The sequence below is a fragment of the Pseudorca crassidens genome, chromosome 5 (assembly GCF_039906515.1).
Source record: "Pseudorca crassidens isolate mPseCra1 chromosome 5, mPseCra1.hap1, whole genome shotgun sequence".
NCBI classification, from domain to species: Eukaryota; Metazoa; Chordata; class Mammalia; order Artiodactyla; family Delphinidae; genus Pseudorca; species Pseudorca crassidens.
In genome coordinates, this window is record NC_090300.1 from 82,098,487 (window position 1) to 82,120,561 (window position 22,075).

General features: G+C 44.3%; 1 protein-coding gene across 3 annotated transcripts in view; it reads left to right on the forward strand.

The window, feature by feature from the left end:
- The first annotated feature begins 2,321 nt into the window (after positions 1 to 2,321).
- Positions 2,322 to 22,075, forward strand: part of ILDR1 (immunoglobulin like domain containing receptor 1) — a 73,992-nt gene continuing 54,238 nt past the window's right edge. For 2 of the 3 annotated variants that reach the window (XM_067738724.1, XM_067738725.1), the window contains exons 1-4: positions 15,260 to 16,066; positions 17,455 to 17,604; positions 20,934 to 21,053; positions 21,336 to 21,482. In XM_067738724.1, coding sequence (XP_067594825.1) covers positions 15,820 to 16,066; positions 17,455 to 17,604; positions 20,934 to 21,053; positions 21,336 to 21,482 — 664 coding nt within the window. In that variant the 5' untranslated portion in view covers positions 15,260 to 15,819. Of the gene's footprint in view, positions 2,567 to 15,259; positions 16,067 to 17,454; positions 17,605 to 20,933; positions 21,054 to 21,335; positions 21,483 to 22,075 lie in introns of those variants that run through there. The other variant, XM_067738726.1, reaches the window with a different exon arrangement.

Consider the following 22,075-nt stretch of genomic DNA (forward strand, 5'->3'; position numbering starts at 1 on the left):
ATAATAACTAAGAGCACAAGATCTGGAATCAGATTGCCTCACTTAGACTCATAACTCCACCACTTACTAGCTTTGTCACCTTGGGCAAGTTACTTCTTTGTATTTCAGCTTCCATTCCGTAAAATGGGATTGATAGTAAGTTCCTATTTCATACAGTTATTGTGGGAATTTACTGAGATAATGCATGTAAAGCACGTAGAACATTACTTGGTACATAATATGTAATAAATGGTGAAGAAAAAAAGATGCACATAGTAGACAGAGGACCATATAAAGTTAACCTAAGTGTTCACTACAAGAGAAGAAATGGAGGTAGATGTTCAGTTGAATGAGTGATTCTCAAGAGAAAATAAGGGAATCTTCTAATTCTACCACACTTGGAATAACCTTTGTTAAAGTCATTATTTTGTTGTTGTTGTTCCTATGTAAGTCTCAACGTATTCCCGCAGTTATGTTTGGGGTAGACCACCAGGCTTTCCCAGAATATGTTCCATGGGACATCTGCCCTAAGATATGTATGAGAAAAAAGGGTTTTGTGGTTGAACAATGCTGCATGACATATTCTCTTGGAAATTCAAATGTATATTAGCACCCTAAGAGGTTGATAGGTCCTGGAAAAATGTTTCATTTAGTTTAACCCAGCATTTCTTGAATATATTTGATCAAAGAGCCCTTTTTCCATATACTATTTATTAACATTCCATGGAACTACTGTTCCATGAAATAAACATGGAGAAATGCTGACTTCAGTGAATAGCAAAATGACCTTAATACCAAAGCAAGGGCTAAGGGAGGTATAGGTGTGGGAAGGAGAGGGCTCATACTTTTTTAGACTGGATTGAAAATTTCCCTAGAACAATTCTCAAAGCCAGGAATCACACAAATCCCTCAGGGTCACAAACTCTCAAACACATACAAGGTTCCTGGGAGCACATGCAGGATCCCTGGAAGGCGCTGGGGGAGCACCCCTCACTCACATTGTATCCTGCTGCTCCTGCTGTGCTGGGATCCCACTGTGGAAGATCCAAAGGCTCCTAAACACACTGTGCCATCTGCCTTTGGCCATGCATTTCCTGATTCTACTTCCTACTTTTTAGAAGAGAAGAGGCTACAAGAAAACTATTTAAAGTGGAGAGGCCCTATAGGGGAACCAGAGGCCAGACACAGGAGTGGAGGGGGGAGGAGGGGATTTGGAGAGAAGAGACTGGGTTGAAACCTCCAGTCAGATTCAGGACAAGGATGCTCCTCTGGGTGGAGGCGAGATGAGGGACTCCAGTAGTGCCAAGCGAAGAGGAGCCTTCGTGGCAGAGCAAAACAGGAGATACACTTATGAGAAGTAATACTGACTTGTAAGGTCGGTGAGCAGAATAGGAGCTCCCTGAGGGCAGAAACCATGTTCAATGCATTTTTATAACTATTTTCTTCAGGAAAAAGGTGGTGCCTAGGAGGAGGGGGGAATTGTGTTTGTTACAGAACGGAGAGCACAGTGAGAAATCCCTGATAAAGGAGAGGTGTATAAGGTGGCTTGCTGTCTATTTATATTGGCCAGTGTCCATGTCACTTTCCAAATTAATGTCATTGGTTGGCTGGTTCCTGAAGGCAAGTGTGCCTTCCTCCTCTGATTTGCTTTACCCCTTACTTCCTACCAAGGAAGAAGGAGAGACTGGGAATACATCCTAGGTGGCCTGGTGCAAAAAGACCTAGAATCTTTCATCTTGGGCGGCTGAGGTCTGTGAGGGGCTGCTGAGCTGCATGCAGGATGGCAAATAATAAGGCCTAAACCAATATTAACGATGCCTAACTATGGATGGTGGGAGCACGGTTTTTTCTTACTTCCATTAATTTATATTTTTTCTAACTTTTCTATAATGAGCACCCTTTTCTTTTATAACTTGGAAAATTAGGTCTATTTCTCTAGTTCACACCCCACCATCTTTATTTATAGAAAACCTGAACAATCATTACACATAAACTTCCTATTAGTGTGTTTTTAGTGGGGAAAAAACATGTTTTCCAAGCACGTGTGAGTGAATGGAAACATACGGCAGGAAATATTCCCTAGAAAGTTATATCCACATAATTCTACGAAGAATGAGGGAGAAATTTGCTAGGGGTAAGATTTCCCAAGAACTTCTGGGGAAAATGGTAACAGGCTCTTATAGGTGGGAGGCGAGAGTGGCACGAGGTGGTGTTTCGGTGAGGAGAATCACCTGGCAGCCTGCCTGGGCGGGGCGGTGGCAGGCAGGAAAGGTGGCCGCGGGCCAGGGCCGGGGCGGAGCAGGAAACGGCGGCGCGCGGAGCGGGAGGCGGAGCCGCGGGGAGCTCCCAGGTGGACAGGAGCCGGGCGGTACCTGCCCGCGGAGCAGGACCGGTCCTCCCGCCGCGCCGCACGCAGTGAGCGGAAAGCGGGGGGATTCCTAGGAGAAGTGGTGCGCCCTGAACCGGCCGCTGATGAAGACAGACACAGTGTCCCTGGAGCCCCTGAGCTGAAAGGGAACGGAGAGGGCCGGAATGAGCCCCGAGCTGCCCGCACCTTGGCTGCTGCTCTTCACCTGGCTCCCAGCAGGTGAGCCGTGGGAAAATGGGTCCCAGCAGGGGCCCAAGGGGAGAGGAAGCCATTGTTGCCTGGCCTTGCAGAGCTGGCCACAGGCAGGACAGCGGAGGCCCGGGCCGCGCTCAGGTGGCTCTTGGCACGGGCGCCAGGAGTTGCGGGGACTGAATCGAGTTTCTGTCTGTGGGAACCTGTTGTTTTCTTCTTTTATTAGCCTAGGCCCTTCCGAAACAGGTGCAACTAAGGAAGAAGCCAGGAGCCTCTGGGCTTCTCCTCCTGCTCTTTAGGCACTTCTTGGTCTCTAAAGCCAAATTGATAGAGGCGGAAACACCACTCTTACAATTCCTAATTGTAATTCCTAATTCCCACTTCTGACCCTGGGCACCCCATCCTCAGAATTAGGACTCTGTAGCCAGCACTCATCTAGGTCAAAAGAATAATAAAAGAAGCCTTACAGACAAAAATCCCATTAGGGTATAAAACCCAATCCTTAAATCACCAGCATGATGTTTTAAAAGCTGTTCTATTTTTACAAAGAATATTGAACGCTCAACATTTTTCAAACACAATGATTATAACCAAAGGGTATATTCTTTTTTTTTAATTTTATTTTTATACAGCAGGTTCTTATTAGTTATCTATTTTATACATATTGGTGTATATATGTCAATCCCAATCTCCCAATTCATCCCTTTTTCCCCCCTTGGTGTCCATACGTTTGTTCTCTACATCTGTGTCTCTATTTCTGCCTTGCAAACCGGTTCATCTATACCATTTTTCTAGATTCTACATATACGTGTTAATGCATGATATTTGTTTTTCTCTTTCTGACTTACTTCACTCTGTATGACAGTCTCTAGGTCCATCCACGTCTCTACAAATGACCCAATTTCATTCCTTTTTATGCTGAGTAATATTCCATTGTATATATGTACCACATCTTCTTTATACATTCGTCTGTCGATGGGCATTTAGGTTGCTTCCATGACCTGGCTACTGTAAATAGTGCTGCAATGAACATTGGGGTGCATGTGTCTTTCTGAATTACCATTTTCTCTGTGTATATGCCCAGCAGTGGGATTGCTGTGTCATATGGTAATTTTATTTTTAGTTTTTTAAGGAACCTGCATACTGTTCTCCGTAGTGGCTGTATCAATTTATATTCCTACCAACAGTGCAAGAGGGTTCCCTTTTCTTCACACCCCCTCCATCATTTGTTCTTTGTAGATTTTCTGATGATGCCCATTCTAACCGGTGTGAGGTGATACCTCATTGTAGTTTTGGTTTGCATTTCTCTAATAATTAGTGATGTTGAGCAGCTTTTCTTGGCCAGCTGTATGTCTTCTTTGGAGAAATGTCTATTTAGGTCTTCTGCACTTTTTTGGATTGGTTGTTTGTTATTCTAATATTGAGCTGCATGAACTGTTTATATATTTTAGAGATTAATCCTTTGTCCTTTGATTCGTTTGCAAATATTTTCTCCCACTCTGAGGGTTGTCTTTTCATCTTGTTTATAGTTTCCTTTGCTGTGCAAAAGCTTTTAAGTTTCATTAGGTCCCATGTGTTTATTTTTGTTTTTATTTACATTACCCTAGGAGGTGGGTCAAAAAAGATCTTGCTGTGATTTATGTCAAAAAGTGTTCTGCCTATGTTTTCCTCTAAGAGCTCTATAGTGTCTGGTCTTACATTTAGGTCTTTAATCCATTTTGAGATTATTTTTGTGTATGGTATTAGGGAGTGTTCTAATTTCATTCTTTTACATGTAGCTGTCCAGTTTTCCCAGCACCACTTATTGAAGAGACTGTCTTTTCTCCATTGTATATCCTTGCCTCCTTTGTCATATTTAGTTGACCATAGGTGTGTGGGTTTATCTCTGGGTTCTATCCTGTTCCATTGATCTATATTTCTGTTTTTGTGCCAGTATCATATTCTCTTGATTACTATAGCTTTGTAGTATAGTCTGAAGTCAGAGAGTCTGATTCCTCCAGCTCCATTTTTTTCCCTGAAGACTGCTTTGGCAGTGTCTCCATACAAATTTTAAGACTTTTTGTTCCAGTTCTGTAAAAACTGCCACTGGTAATTTGATAGGGATTGCATTGAATCTGTAGATTGCTTTGGGCAGTATAGTCATTTTCACAATATTGATTCTTCCAATCCAAGAACATGGTATATCTCTCCTTCTGTTTGTGTCATCTTTGATTTCTTTCATCAGTGTCTTATAGTTTTCTGAGTACAGGTCTGTTACCTCCTTAGGTAGGCTTATTCCTAGGTATTTTATTCTTTTTGTTGCAATGGTGAATGGGATTGTCTCCTTAATTTCTCTTTCTGATCTTTCATGGTTAGTGTATAGAAATGCAAGAGATTTCTGTGCATTAATTTTGTATCCTGCAACTTTACCAAATTCATTGATTAACTCTAGTAGTTTTCTGGTGGCTAAAGGGTATATTCTTAAAGTAAGCAAATTGCTAAATGGACAGACTTCAGAAAGTGGAGCTCCAGGTGTTCATGAACCAACCATGCAGTGTGAGTAGCCAGGATACTGAGGTGGTCAAATAATACAGACTGCTGTATTTGCCTGGCATTCGTTAAATGGAAGCCTACCTGCGTGACACATTTTAGAAGCAAAGAATGCTGAACACGGAAAGATCCTAAGTCCAGGAAGAAATACAGTTTACATTGTGACATATACACACATATATGAGATTTATAAAATATGAACAAAAGGTATACACACACACACACACACACAAAACCAGTTACTATGTTGGATAAAAGAATAACAAATTAACATTAAATATTACTTTAATAACATTTAAATTCATAGAAAGTAATCCCCAAATTAACAGTATTAAATAGAAAAATCCAGTAAGTTGATATTCTCAAGACCCACTGCAAACTGAGGTATGAACTTTGGAAAACCCTGCATTAGAACATATTCATTTTGGTCTGTCACCTTGTTCTCTTCTGTTTCTAAAGAAAAGTCAACCCAGCTCTCTGATTAGCATCCAAGTTTCTGCAGTTGCGAAGTGTGGGTCAGGAAAGAGATTATGTCAGATGTGGGTACTGGCTAGTTGGTGTGGCTTGGGGCCTCGATGAAGCCTCTGAGGTCAGGAAGTCCTGTGAAGTTACCAGAGTCTTTATGTTTGGAGCTGTGGAGAGATGGATTGTCAGAGGGTTTTGTGTGTGTGTAATTCTCCAAACTGTTTTTCCTTAAAAAGAAAGAAGTTTTTTTTATCACACAAGTGATATTTGCTGCTTAAAACAGAGCCTTAAGATAAGGCTAAAGTAAGTTCCTATAGCTCTTTGCATTATTGGCTAATAGCTCTGGTTACCTTCATCCAATCTCAAAGTTTATTCCTGGAATAAAAGTTTAGATTCTACCCCCCGCCCCCCCCCCCACTGCCAAATTCTAAAAGGTTGTGTGTTGTTTGTGCTTTTGTGAATATTTAAAAAGATCTTAGAGGGGTGTTAACTTATAGATCCACGTAGCTATCAACTTATATTATTCTTTAGGAAATCAGACAGCTGACCTCTAAGGGACAAGATTCTTAGCATCTAGACCAGGAGCTTCCCCTTGGTGGTCGGGGTGAAGGTTGGGATCATACTGAAAACCTAATGACATCTTGGTCCCTGATACAGTAGATAGTAAAAAGTAGAGCTTCTCAGGTGTTGGATAGGGGACTGTCCACTCGACTCCTCTCTTGCCCCCCACCCCCCTGCCGTGAGGCTCCCTGAAGTACCTCCCAGAACCCCAGTGCTCTGCGAACACAAGTAGAAATCCCTCCCAGTCCTTGTCTTCTCCTCCCAGCCAGTTTTACAGATAAGGAAATCTGTGTCCAGGGAAGTCAGGCATCTCAAGTTGACACAGTGGAGTTGGTTTGAGAGCTGGGACGACGGGAACCCTGGCGTCCTCACTCTTAGTCCATTGCTCTTTCACCTATTTCATACCATGGAGCAGGTTTGTTTTGCCTAATTGAATCCTGGTAGAAATAGAAATTGACTACCTCCTGGAGGTATAACCAGATGTTAATTATTAAACCTCTTGCCTCAACAACAGTATAGTGGGATGAGATGCTGGGTAATTACTGTACTGTCTGCCTAAGTTTCTTTCAGCCTAATACTTTATTTCATTATTTGAAGTCCTTAGGGGAGAAATAAGATTGTGTGTTTTAAGAATTAGGAAGACTCTGATCATGTCTTGTCTTTCTCCAGTCCTCGTTTCTGGATCTTCCAATCTACAAATCTTAGGGTAAGGTGGGGTCAGAGGAAAGCATTCTACACTTTCTTCATTTCCCAAACCCAGTTAATCACCATGTGCTATTGCTTAATCCCAGCATCTTAACCATCTCCTTGCCTCTAGGCCTGCTACCTCTCTGCCTAGTTTCAACCATCCTCTACCCAGATGATAGGTTAGCCTACCTGGATTAATCTTTCCCACCTTCACTTGAGTCCTCCAAGAACGTCTACTAGATCCCCATAGTTTATATGAGTGGATTAAAGCTCTTTGGAATTCAAGCCTCACTCATTATGGCCTCACTAACATGGGCAGCCTTGTCTCCACTACTGTGAGCGTGCTCTTGCACCCCCTCTCCCCCCAACATACACCCTTCTTCCTTGCTTTTTGTCTGGCCATATTACAAATGGTTGACTTTAACCATTTGTTTTCTGTACTTTCAGAGCACTTAAACTTTGTTCCAAGCAGCTTAGCCTGTCTTGTATGAATTTATTTGTTTGTTTTTTCAGCAAAGGTTTAATGCACACCATGTGCCAGACGTACTCTCAAACAAAAGCAGACACGGCTTTGGTCCCCATGGTGCTTATGGTCTAAAGGAAATACAAGCAAATGTAGAAATACAACTATGATAGCGACTATGAGAAAGAGATACAAGGTACCACAAGAGCATATAATAGATGGATTTTGCTCATTCAGGAGGCCCTCCCTGGAGAAATGATGCTCACATTGAGAGCTGAGGGGTGATCATCCCAAACAAATGAATAGCATGTGCAAGGCTGCTGGATAGGAGCTCAGTGAGAATGAGAGGTGGCAAGAATATCAGTGTGACTGAAAGGAGGAAGCCACTGGACGTGTGGTGGAAAGGAGGCCGGGGATGGGTAGGACCAGATATGCATGGCCTCATGGGTCATGGTGGAAGGCTTTGTATTTATCATAAGAACAATGGACAGCTTTTGGAGATATTTAAGGAGAAAGAGTTGGGAGACGGGTGTGAAATCCACGTGGAGGAAAACCAGAGTATGTGCAGGTACCAGTTAAGCTGAAGCAGTATCCAGGCTGGAAGTGATGGTAGCTTGTGCTAGGGTGACGGTGATGATGGAGAGACAGAGATTCCAGAAATACTTAGGAGACAAATAAACCCAATTTGATAATAGACTTTATATGGAGTGAGGAAGAAAGAGATGTCAAGGACGATTTCTAGTTTTCAGTCTTGTCCACTCACTGAGATGGGAAATAGGGAAGAAGCCCAAGTTTGTACAGAAGGAATAGGATTTAGATTTGGGGTCTGATTTAGATTCTGAAACAACCAAGAAGAGCTATGAGGAGGATTTGGACCCGTGTGTCTTCTTGGCTCTTATTGTACAGTAGTAGGATTTGTTATTCAAAACTCTACCAGTTTCTAAGCCATCCTATAAAGCTTAGCCATGACCAGAGGTACCTTGCTTATCCGTTTACTTATGTATTGTTGACTTTCCCCAAGAGTATAAGTTCCAAGAGTACAGGGACCTTGTCTCTCTCATTAGCTACTTTACCCCCATCGTCTGGAACAGCTTCTGGCTCATAGTAGGTATTCAATAAATGAGTGAATGAGTGACCTGAAGGCCCAGGGCACACAGAAATTTGTCATTGTGGTGAGACTTAAATTTGCATGTGCTCTGAGATTAGCATGTGGGGACACAGATGAGTCACTGAGTCACAGACACTGAGCGTCTGGCTTTGGGAAACCCCAAGCATCTGCCTCTCAACCAGGTCTTGTTGTCCTCTACCCCTAATAACCAAAGGATATTAAATTCAAACCACCTGAGGGGCTATTTTTTTCACCTAGTAGTTTATCAAGAAATTTTTAAAGATTGATATTTCCCCTGTTGGAAAGATTGTGGTGAAACATGGGAGTGTCACACCCTGTTGATGGGAATATAAATTTCTTTCCTGAATTATCTATTAAAATATAAAAGTCTTATCCCCTTTGACCCAGCACTCTCTCTTTGAGAAATACATCCTACTAGAATAAAAGCATGCATGTGAAGAGATACTTTATATAATATAAAGGTATTCATTTCGACAAATTATTTCAGCATTGTTTGTAATAGTGAAATATTAGAAACAACCTAAATGCCCATCATTAGAAAAATGGGTAAATTATGGTTCATCCATGTAGCAAATTTTCATGCAGCCACTAAAATTTAGATCAATATATACTGAGATAGAATATAATGATATCTCATTAGTTTGAAGAAAAAACAAAGTTGCAGGTCAATGTACATAATATTAATTTTAATAAAAAAAAAACGTGTAGGAAAAGATGTGGAGGGTAGACACCAAATTATGGTGCCTCTGGAGAGTAGAGTTCATAGTGAGCAAGGATGAACATTTTACTTTATACCCTTCTCTATTGTTTGAAGTTTCTTATTATTTATCTTATAAATAAAAAAGGAAGAAAGGGGTTTCTCTACAAAATGGTTAAAATAAATTTGTGAATGTCTCTTAAAGGGTTAAACCTCCACCATTAGGAAACTTATCCAGAAGGCAGGTGGTACAATGGAAACTGTAGGATTTGGGATTTTAGAGGTATACGCTTATATCTAGTTTCGCTATTTACTAGCTGTGTGGCTTCAAACCGGTTACTTAATCTCCCTGAGGATTTTCCTCATCTATGAAATTGAGATAAAAATAAGGCTGATCTCATGGGGGTTTGCCAAGGTTAAACTACGTACTGCATAATGAAGCCCCCAATACCATGCTGACCAACACTGAAGTGCTCAGTAGTTACCAGTTTCCTCCCGAGGGTAGTCATAGGCTTCTGCCACCCCAAGCCTAACAACTGTCGAGAAGCACCCCCAGACCTTTGTTAAACGTGCAATACGTAGACATAATTCCTCCCCCGCCCCAACCTGCTTCTTTCTCCCCTTTTCTCCTCTCCTTGCTCTCTCCGTCCCTTACTTCTTGTCCATGCATTGCCAGGCCCTCTTCCCCTTGATTCCTCTTCTGTTTGCACTGTTATCTGAGGAAATGTAACAAATACTGATGGTAAATATACTTGGGGAGATAGCTTGCCCTGACATAAACTCTGATAGGATTAAACCTGTGTACTTTTTGTTAACCTGATTAGTGGAGCAGAGGTGACTCGGTGCCTGAAAAACAGGAATCAAGACCTTCCATTGGAGGCACCATTAGGCCACTGCCCCTTGCTGGGAAAGACCTTGCTCTCCTCCCTGCCTGCCACTCCCTTCCAAGCAAGACCTTTCACGTGGAAATGAGGGGAAATGCCATCCAGTCCCCTGAAAAGGATTCTTAGTTTAAAAGGAAAAAAACCTTTTGTATCTGTATCCCTGTACTGTATGGATAATATGTTCTAGAAACTATAAAACATCTTGCCCACTCTGATACTACACAGGGAAGACAGGCTGAATAAATAAATGTGCAAAGATCTGCATCTATTTGGGAACACATGGCATTTAGTTGTAAAGATACTCTTTTTTTTAATTGGTATATTTACCTTCCACTTCAACGCGGGATGGTAGTCCCCACTCTGCTTAGCAGCGTAGTCTTGGAAAGTACCTCATGGTGGGAAACAGAGAATCCCCTTCTCCTTCCCTCCTTCCCATGAGCTCTGCTATCTCATCTGAAGTTACCTTTCCACCCTTACAGATCTCCCTTCCTCTTTCACAGAGACAAACTGTGAATGGGTTTGCCAGGTAAGACGCAGCTTTAAAAGCTTTTAATGCACTAACTCATTTTGCAAAGAGAAGGCAGTAATGATAGCTTACATTTGTATCATTTTAATTCATTCAAAATGTTTTTGCATGCTGTTCTCAATTGCTCTCAACCTCTTGAAGTGGGCAAGATAAGAACAAATGATACAAGTAATAGCTACTGTTTACTGAGTGTCTATTATGTGCCAGGCTCTTTGCTAAATGCTGGACATATTTATCTCATTTAACCCTCACTATTACCCTATCAGGCACGGATTATCATCATCCCAATTTTGCATATATAGAAACAACTGTAGTTTGGAAATAACTTGTCAGGTCTTTTAGCGAGCAGGGGAGTGGAGGCAGAATTTGAACTCAGAAAATCAGTCTCCAGAATTCATGTTTTCAGGAGAAAATTATAGACACAACTAGGCAATTAGATGGTGATGAACTGGGGAGAAGGAGATGCCACAGGATGAAGGGAATTTAAGAACAGAAAGAAAAATTAAGAATTTGAAAGCCCGTAGTACCAGGTTTAAAAGAGCAAGGATGCAACCAGGACACATATAAACAGGACACTTATCTTTTTGAATCTCTTCATATTTTCAGCCCAGATTCTGCTGCCCTTAGTCTCTTCTTGAAAACTTTACCTGCTTAGTAGTGTGCGTGTCCAGTGTGGTTAGTTTTACAGAGAAATTAGAGGCTAAAGGAAAAGATAGGAGGTTTCTGCCTTTGAAATGGTCTGTCTTGCTACTTCTTCTCTCTTCCTCCCAATCTGGAAATTCCTCCTGCTTTTTGAGAGTCCAGTGCCTGACTTCTACTTGGAAAGTCAGGCTTGCCTTCTTGGGAAAGATTGGATTTGGTGTGAGCAAGACCCGAGTTCAAATCCCGAGGCTGAGAGGGCTTGGTTTATTACAGTCTCTGAACTTTTGCCCACAGATATGAGCAGGGCTGACCCCACCCTAGGGAATTTTGTGAGGATTAGAGACGATGTATGTACATCACCTGGTACACAGTAGATGCTGAAACCCAGAGCAACAGCTGAGAAGAAGGGAGAAGGGTTTGCTGGTTGCTCGGTACCGTTTGGCCTGAGACTCTCCCCCACTCTCCATGTGAGGGTGGGCGAGGGGTGAAGGTCTGGGAGCTGTACAGGATGCTGTAGGGCCAACAGACCGCTGGAGGGAGTGTGAATGAGTTCAATATTGTCAGATATGTGGGAACCTGGCGTATTTCAAGGCTTGAAGTTCACGTAAGGCATGAAATTAAAGAGAGGATAAAAGAGAAATACCAGGCAACAAAGCCAGTGCTGACGTTGGTAAAGGTGAGTCAAGTCACCCCACGTGTGCTTTGTCCATAACAAGAGCATTCATGGGAAAGAAGCTGACTGCGCATTTGGTAATGAAGGTGATCACCCTTGTCCCCATTCTTCTGCCTCAGGGTGTCAGATTCAGCCATCTTCAAAGCTACCCCAGAGCAACTTCTGGCTCCAACCAAATACCCTCTCTGACTCCCAGCAAACCTGCACTACCCCCCTGCAGATATTCCACCTCTATACAAATAATGTTGACTGGAGTCCTTTGAATAAACTGTCATTTGTATTGAATTACCATTCAGCAAAATAAAGAACATGTAGTTTATTAGTCACGGTATTAGAGTAACTGCTGCCCGTTGTTTATTAATTATTGCTCATGTAGCCTGGCCCCATGCTCTGATTATCTGCAAGCTATTGAATACCAAACATCTTCCTTTATTTAAAGAATAGCCAGGTAGAGTGGCAAGAGACTGCTCAGGGGCAGAATCTTGGCTCCAACCCCCTTAGAAAATGAATGACCACAGTCAAGCCACTTGCCTTATCCAATCCTAGATTTGCTGTGTATGCACCGGCACAACTTGTTTCCTCCCAGGGCTCATATTTAGGGAGTAAATGAAAATATTTGAAAGTGCTTTGTGAACCTAAGATTTTGTTTACACCACAATTTCAATGTTTTTCTCTCTATTCCAATCCATGTGTGTTACTGAACAAAATAAGCTAGTGTTTCTGTAGTGAATAGTGCCATCCTATTCATTGTCAAATCTTACCTGTAGCTGCTTCTGGTATGCAGTTAAAGCTGTGTTGGGTAAAAGCTCCAAGGCCTACTTCAGGTCAGTTCTGGAAAAAACCAAAGAGGTGGTGAAGGTGGAGAAGCAAAAATAAAAAATCAGATTATGAAATAATCCTTGTTAGGTTTGAGATACTAGTCATTAGCTCTTCCATTCTGATTGGACTGATTTCCAGGAACACTACAGCTAGTAGAGACAGCAGCTATTTCCCCCAAACTCCTCAAGGCTTATTTTCAAAGTGATGTTCTTTTTCCATTCACAACTAAATAAGGAAGTTATCCATCTTCCTAAAAACATCACTTTCACCTTATTACTCTTCTTCAGGAAAGCCTTCAGTGATTATCCATTAACTGGAAATAGACTCTGGAGTGCAATTTACACTCCACCCCACCTCCCCACTTCCTACTCCCCACAACCAGCTCGCCTTATTTATCCTCTGTCTATAAAGCCAGAGGCACCAGCTGGGTTGGTTCCCTCCAGGTTCTCCAAGGAACTGCCCCTTCCTGATAAGGGCCTTTGCTCACTCCTTTCTTCCATCCTGACACAATGAGTCTCTCTGCCCTTTCCCTATTTTTCACATATCATGTGTTTTTTTTTTTTTTTTTTTTGCGGTACGCAGGCCTCTCACTGTTGTGGCCTCTCCCGTTGCGGAACCCAGGCTCCGGATGCGCAGGCTCAGCGGCCATGGCTCACGGGCCCAGCCACTCCGCGGCATGTGAGATCTTCCCGGACCGGAGCGCGAACCCGTGTCCCCTGCTTCGGCAGGCGGGCTCTCAACCACTGCGCCACCAGGGAAGCCCTCACGTATCATCTTAATCCTACTTGGGTTTTAGGGTCTAGCTTAAATCTCTTCCTTCCATGATGCTTCCCACCCACAGGTCTCCCCCACACTGCTGCAGACCCTCTCTCTAGCATGGCTGTCACTGGCACATCCTCATTACAGCCCAGCCCTGGAGATGGCTCAGGTCATTTCTGGGGACCAGAGCCTGTCCCAAGCAACATTCTGCTACCTCTCTGTGGACATGAGAAAAGTGGCTGCTGGTGGCCATCACAAACCATGGTGGCTGTCTTATGAGGGTTGTGTCCAGAAGGTGAGGCAGGACCCAGAACCATGTGGCTCTGGCCGTTGAGCCAGGCTCACCCAGCTGCTCTATAACAGGGGTGACTGTATTTATTTTGTTTATGGGAGTTAGTCAAAATGAAGGTAGCTCTACCTGAGAACTCTATTGGAGGGACTCCCAGCTTGAACCCCTTTCTCCTTGGCCCTCATAATTAGGGAAAAAAGGAAAAAAAAACTCATACAGTGTCACTAACATGGCAGCATATATGCCAGCACCTTGCCAGGTACCATGCCAAGTGCCAGGAGTGGGTTATCTCATTGCATTCTTGCAAGGACCTGATTAGGTTAGTACTATTATAATCTCCATTCATAGCTGAGGAAACACAAGCTCAGAGAGAGTAAATAACTTGTCCAATGTCCAAGTGAGTAGTACAGTTTGATTTGAACCCAGTCGTATCTGAGTCCAAAGCCTGGGTTTACTTTAGCTAGTCTACACCGGTGGTTCTCAAAGTATGGTACCCATCAAAGTAGTATCAGCAACTCCTGGAAATTTGTTAGAAATATAAGTTCTTGGGTCCCACCCAAGTCCTACTGAATTAGAAACTCCTGCTGACAGTGATCTGGGCTGTCACGAGTCCTCCCGGTGGTGCATGCTCAAGTTTGAATACTACTGCTCTACACTAAACCTCCTATGAGAAGGCCGCTATAACTTGGCCTAGAGTCCATATTGACATAGGAACATTTGAAGATGCTGGTTATGTGTGGACTTCTGACCATGTCAGAGTCCCACCTGACATTTCTGTGCCACCTGGTTCCTCATCAACACACAATTGGAGCTTTCAGTATATCTGTAGATTTGGAGGGTAAGGGGAGAAAGTTTTTAAAAAGTAAAAAGAAAAATTGTTAGTTCCTTCAAGTCTTTCGTGATAAAATTTGTCACAGTCTGATCATTTTTTTATTTTCTTTATGCTTATGTCGACCAGTTGAACTGCCAAGTTTCACTGGTCATTCATTCTATCATTTATTCAACAAACATTTGTTGGGTGCCAAGGAGGTGACAGGCACAGTATGAGGCTCTTGTGTTTGAACAGTGAGTCAGAGGCAAACCCAGTTGGCCTTCTCAGAGCCTACAGTAGACAGGCCATCCCCAGAAGTGTGAAATGCTCTGCCTGTGGGTAGGATGAGGCACTTTGGGAAAACAGAGGAAAGCCCCTCTCCCAGACTTGTAGTCAGAGGAGGCTTCTTGAGGAGGTAAGGGTGCAGCTGAAGACCTAAGAAAGAAGTAGTACTTAGCCTGGTGAAGGGAGTGGAGTGGCAGCTGGTGATGTGGAAGAGTGCTCCAGCCAAGAGATGTGCATGTGGGAGCACCTGGGGAAGACAGCAGTCCTAGCACGGGAAAGACTGAGGCAAGTCCAGAGTGGCTGAAGCCCCAAGTTGGGGTGGGCATGAAGGGAGATGAGGCCACAGAGAAAGGCTGAAGGCAGACGTGACTGGCCTCCTAGGCCAGGGTACAGAGGTTGAACTTTATCCTTAGGGAAATGGGAAAACATTTTAAGAAGAGAAGTGACATGAAAAATTATATATATTAGCAAAGTCACTCCAGTACATACATGACCTTCTTTTTTTTTTTTTTTTTAAAGAAGATGTTGGGGGTAGGAGTTTATTAATTAATTAATTTATTTTTGCTGTGTTGGGTCTTCATTTCTGTGCGAGGGCTTTCTCTAGTTGTGGCAAGCGGGGGCCACTCTTCATCGCAGTGCGCGGGCCTCTCACTGTCACGGCTTCTCTTGTTGCGGAGCACAGGCTCCAGACGCGCAGGCTCAGTAGTTGTGGCTCACGGGCCCAGTTGCTCCGCGGCATGTGGGATCCTCCCAGACCAGGGCTCGAACCCGTGTCCCCTGCATCGGCAGGCAGACTCTCAACCACTGCGCCATCAGGGAAGCCCCATGGCCTTCTTTTAATATCGTTTCTTTATCATTGTTGGATGTGTTATCACTCCCTATGGACTGGGAGCACCTTGGGAGTCATGGTTTTTGCTCTTTTTCTCCTCCATCTCCTCCAGGGTGTCTGTGCAGTTTCCGTCCCAACCCTGCCCAGGCTAAGTAAGAACACAGACAGCTTGTGAGCTGCTCCCAACCAGTCAGGCGGTGTGTTTGCTTGTGTGCAATGCTTTTATTGCCCCATGAATAGAAGTAGGTCACCCCTTAGAGACCTACCTAAGGTCTGCCTTCAGCATTGTCTCCTGCTCTTGGCTGCAGGGTGTGTGTCCTTGCTGGTGACAGTCCAGCACACGGAGCGCTATGTCACCCTGTTTGCCTCCGTCGTTCTCAAATGTGACTACACCACCTCTGCCCAGCTCCAGGATGTGGTGGTGACGTGGCGCTTCAAGTCCTTCTGCAAGGACCCCATCTTTGATTACTACTCTGCATGTGAGTGCCCTCATCCCTCCCCCCTGCTCTCCCGGAGTCCTTCTGTGAAGTACCGCCATTAGGGTGTAGGAATTATTTAGGATCACAAATCCTTATAGTGAGAAGAAGCCAGAAAGATCACTTAATACTGTCCCCTCGTTTTATAGATAAACAAACGGAGGCCAGGTAGATGAAATAACTTATTCAGGGTCACATAATATTTATTTATTTTAAAATTTATGTCTCACCTTGTTCTAAAATAAATGAAGGCAGCTTAGACTTTAAATAAAAGGCAGAGCAAGTTGTGACTCCTAGTTCATTCCTGGTTGCCCACCCATGCGCTAAGATGAGGATGTAGGTCTGCCTCTCATCACCCCCACCTCCTCCGAACGCAGACAAGAAGACTCCTACCCGCCCCCCAATGACGCATGAGGAGTGGTCCCTTGTGAGCCTCCCGCCCACTGCCACACTCCCTTCTAGAGCCAGCCTTCCTGGTGGACAGTCAGTCCTCTGTGGACTAAACACTCTCAGTGCTGGAGAGCTCCCTGGCCACAGGCAGCCTGTTCATTGTTGGACATCCCTGAGTGCTGTGCAGCTCTCCCCATGCTTAGCCAAGTCCTGCCTCTCAGTAACAGCTGCCCTACTCACGTCAGTCCTGCTGTCTGGAACCAAAGCTCTTCCCTAGCTGCCCACCTCTGCCTCTCTCAAGAAACAAAGGAACCCTGATCCCCACCACCAGCCTGGGACAGTTAACCATTAGAAATTCGGAGAATAGAAGTAGATACCCTGTTCACATGAAGGAACTGAGCTTCCTGAGATGAGGAAAAGCAAGGGGAGACATCAGCTTTACCTTTTTTAGCCCTAATATCTTACAATATGAACTCCAAAACCTAACTGTCTGAGCCACCCACAGAGCCTGACATTGTCCCCAAAACACCCCTCTCTAAATTGAGGCATTGTTTCCTGGGGGTTACTCTTAAAATGCCTGCATTAAGTGGGAAGGTAGGAGGGACCGGCTAGTAGGCATTTATCATCAGCAGATTTAACAGCTCTCAAAACTTTTATTGTGAGGGCAGGTGGATGAACCATATGGGAGCAGATTCTGGAGTGACTTTGAAAATGAGGCAAGGGAAACTGGGGGGGGGGGGGAGATGGGGATGCAGTCAGGATTTGGAAATGATGGCCTATTAGAGGGGTCTGGAGTCTTGCTGCTCAAAGTGTGGGTCATTGGTGTCACCTGGGAACTCATTAGAAATGCAGAATCTCAGATCCCCACTCCAGAATCTTCGTGGGGATGCATAGGCTCGGGAAAAATTGAGAACATTCATTGCTCCAGAAACCACTAAGGGCACCTTTCTTCATGGGAATTCCCCACTGCTGTGTGACGTAGGTATGTACTCTTTCCCCAGCATACCAGGCGGCTTTATCCCTGGGCCAGGACCCATCCAATGACTGCAATGACAGCCAGCGGGAGGTGCGCATCGTGGCCCAGAGGCGGGGGCAGAACGAGCCCGTGCTGGGGGTGGATTACCGGCAGCGCAAGATCACCATCCAGAACCGTGAGTGTGGAGGCAGCAGGGAACTGGGGGTGGAGAGGTGTGTAGACCAGGCCCAGAGGTCTGAGTCATTGTGGGGATTTCCCCTTTTTTTCTGCTGCCTGATGGTCTACTTCGTCACTTTCATTTTTTGAGGAAAGTGCCAAATACACAGAATGTGCTATATACCATCTGAAGTCATTACCCTGGAAGCTGGTCTCAGGCAAGAAGACATCCTACAGCTTTGGCTAAAGGTCAGGGAGTGGGTGATTTCCTTTGCTTTTCCAAGATGCAGGTCTAACGTGTGGCTCAGGCTCCCTTGATTCCTTCCACGGATTGTTCTCAGGGCCTGCTCGAACCCCAGGCCCCTGAGTTCCCCTCTGGCTACTTCTGTTGCCCAAATCTAAGGAAATAGGGGTTTCCAAGTAGATGGCCACCTTAGACCCTCGCCCTCCATTGGTAGAGGAAAGAGCATTGTGCTTAGAATCAAAAGACAGGGTGGGTGCCCCCATGCTTCCACTCCCTTGCTTAGTGACCAGCAGCAGATCCATTCTTTTCTCTGGCCTCTGTTGCCACATCTGAAAGATGGGCATAATGGCCTCTGTCTCCCCACACCAAAGTGAGTATCAAATGTGATATCTGAGAGCTATGTCTAAAGCATATGCATTCTTTGTGGGAGTACAGAGAGTAGTGGTCAGCCCCGGCTATGGAGTCAGACTCAGGTGTTGGTCCCCGTTCTGCACTTACAGGGTGTGTGAACTTGGGCAAGTCCCTTCCATTTTTTTTAGCCTCAATTTCTGTAAGATGGGACTTGCCGTAGTACGTATCTCATAGAGAGTTGTCAAGATTAAGTGAGATAATACGTATAAAGCACTTAGCAAACATTAAGTGTGCAGTAAACTTCAATTATGATCACTCAACACTTTTGAATGGATGGGTCAGTGCCCCACATTCCTGTCTTATAATCCAGGACTGCTGCAATGGATTATTGGCACAGAATTCAGAGCGTATTTCAATGAGCTTTATGTGCAGTGTTACATAAATATTGGCTGGTTGAAAGTGAAAAAAAAAAAAAGTGGGAGAATACACCTAGAAGGCCACTCAGGGTACTCTTAGCAACAATGTGAGGAAATCAGTGAATATTCTATGACTGTTGAGGTAGATCAAGCCAGTTTAAAAATTGCTTCCACCTTTGTGTATAATACTTTGGCTATAATACATAAGTCTGATCCATTTACATTCAACCTCAGACCTTCCCAAGTCAACCCTTGAATGCTCAGCCTTAGGGAACATCTATCCTTTTCCAGTTTCTAGGTGCATCCTCAGAGGTTCAGGGTGACTCTGCTTTCTCCAGAGCCCACAGAATTAGCTCCGATCTGACCTCAAAGTTTAAAGTCTCCTTTACAGTTTTTGAAGGATGAAAGTGCCCATAGGGGATAGTCCCTGATTTGCCGTCTTTTTTTCTAATTTTGCGCAGCACTGTCTACTACTTCCCCTCCCAACCACGTTTGGGTCAAACTCTGCCTCCTTCTTACTCCCATGGGAAAACGGTATTTCCCCTTGGTCTTAATTTTTAACCTCAGGCTTGTTGTGACTTCTTGGAGCCCTTGTTTTCTGATACTTTTATGCCTGTGTTTGCATCATTTGAGAAGACCCTGTCAAATCAGTTCTTGGATAATTTAAAATATTAACATATCTGAATGTCCTCATTACTATGACATCCCTGAAATAATCCTTATGCCTCTAATAAAATTGGGGCAGATTTATAACACACATTAACCTTGGAGGGGGAATTTCTTCCTAAGCACTTTCACCATTCTTCCAAGTCTGGGGCAAGCTTGTTTCTGGGAAAGGCAGTGGGTTTGGAAAATCATGGGGTAGGAAAAAACCGTAGGGATTGACGTAGAAAGAGAAGGAAACAGAAGTCGAAGTTAGCTCCAATGGTGCGTGACCTTGCATGTTTGTTTCATTTCCTCAGTAAATATTTCTTGACAAAGAGATAATAAAGAATTGCAGCTACGACTGCCAGCTGAGCAGGAGCAAGTCTTTAACTGAGGTCTTTAAGAATTTGAAGGTGTCCTCTGGTACTTACTGTGGCTGAAGTAGCAGGGACGTGGGAGCTGCCCTGATGCCTTTGACTGGACTTTAAGCGCTTTGAGGACAGAGATAGGTCTTGTTTGACCTTCCATAGAGTCTGATATAGTGCTGGACCCACAAAAGGTCTTTAGTGAACATTTGTGACATTTACTAAATGTGAACATAACATTCACCTATCTTAATGGGGTAGATGCTTGGTGCTCATGAAAACTGAAATTCTTTTCTTGAGTAAGCTTTACTCTTAAAATATTGGCATTTCATCCTTACTTATTATTCAAGTTCATCTCACCTATCCTTTCAAGATTCAGAAGTATGTGTTTCCAGCTTGTGAGGAGTCCAGGCTGTGGAGTTTTCCACCCAGTTAGGAGAGGACGGTAGAGCTTGGTGGTTAAGGGAACCAGCTTTGGGGCAGAGACATGAGTTTGAACCTACCTCTGGTACCTCTCTCTGTTCTAGCTTCCTCTAGTCCTAGTTTCCTCATCTGAAATGCAGCTAATAATCCTACCCACTGTATCAGGATTAAGTTTGATTGCAAGTAAGCAAAAGCCCCAAATATTAGTGACTTAAACAATAAAGAAGTTTATTTCCGCTCATGTATAAATTTGGAGGTAGACAGACAAGAACTAGTGTGGTGGGTCTGTTCCATTATGTCCTCAGGTACCCAAGTTCCTTCCAGCTCACCAAGAATGTCATCTCCTTCCTCATGGTCCAAGATGGCAGCCATCACATTTGCTTTCCAGATAACAGAGTTGAAGAAGAAAGGGGCAAAGAAGTTCCTAAACTGTTTTTAAAAAAGTTCCTGGGAGCCATCATGTGACACTTCTGCTTATATTGTGTCCACCAGAACTGAGTCACATGTCCATGTCCATCTGTAAATGAGGATGGGAAATAGTGATTTTATTCTGGATGGCCATGTACATGACCAAAACTTCTATGATCATGAGAGAAGGGGAGAATAGACATTGGGAGATAGCCGGTAATCTCTACCTCACCCACTTAGAGTTGTTTTGGGAAGTAAATGAGGTGATGTATCCCAAATCCTTTCAAGGTACCTAGTAGGGCTCAATGAATGGTAAGTTCTGCCACCTTTATATTGTTTGGAGAAAGAAGAGAGTCTCAAACGAAGGAATTGAGGCCTTTCTCTGAACTATGAGAGGCCCTCTTGGGATGTGGAAGTACAATGCTGGGGACTTGAAGCGACCATAGATCAGATCCCTCTCCTTTAACCACTGGCACCTTCCCCTCCCCTGTTGCAGGAGCAGATCTTGTGATTAATGAAGTGATGTGGTGGGACCATGGAGTGTATTATTGCACCATTGAGGCTCCAGGGGACACGTCAGGAGACCCAGATAAGGAAGTGAAGCTCATTGTCCTGCGTAAGTGCTCCTGGAGCTTTCTATTCGGCCACCCCGCTGTGACACTTTTACATACAGAAAAAAAAGAAAAACAGAAACACGCAAGCCTAGGTTATTGTTGTTGGTAGCCAGCCTCTGAAGTTCCCTTACCAAAGATAAACTTTTTTTTTTTTTTTTTGCCTGTATGTTGCTCACCTTTAACCTATAGTTCAAGAGCTGTGTTGATCAGACCTCTACAATGTTACAACCTGAAGCATGCACCTGCATGTTTAGTTCAATCCCTGCTCGGCTTCTCTCCTGCAGACTGGCTGACAGTGATCTTGATCATCCTGGGGGCCCTCCTTCTGCTCCTGCTGATTGGAGTGTGCTGGTGCCAGTGCTGTCCTCAGTACTGCTGCTGCTACGTCCGCTGCCCCTGCTGTCCCGACCGCTGCTGCTGCCCCGAGGAAGGTGAGAGGGGACGGACGAGCAGTGCGGTGGGGTGGTGCAGGAGCCTTGAGCCCCAGACAGATCCATTTCATATGCCCAGGTCAAAACCTTGGGTTCTTCCAGGTTCTCCTCCATGCCCTTCTCCTGTCAGAGGCTCAGAGGTCTTTGGCCTCAGCCCAGGAAATTATGCTCAGGGAAGCTATGGAGCAAAGTGGGAGGACTTCTGCCTGTTCACCTCCTAGCCTGCCTAAGGCTTCGTTCAGGTGTCTCTGCCTACATATCAGTGGCCCTGATGTGCCTGTGCTCCAGCATTTGCTCCCGGCACTGACCTTGCTTGGACACGAGGTGGCTGGAGGGAGTGATTTGCATAGAGCTGTGAGAGAGAAGGCCACTTCTCAAAGATGACTTGAAAAGAACAGATGAGTAGAGAGAGGTGTTGGAGCAGGGATTCTCAAACTTAAGAATCTCCTGGAGGCCTCCATCTGCAGAGTTTCTGATTTAATCGGTCTTAGGTGGCTCTGAGAATTTATATTTCTCAAAAGTTCACAGGTGATGCAATTCTGCCAGTCTGGGTGCCACACTTCGAGAGCCTCATTTTTAGACAAAGGAAAGAG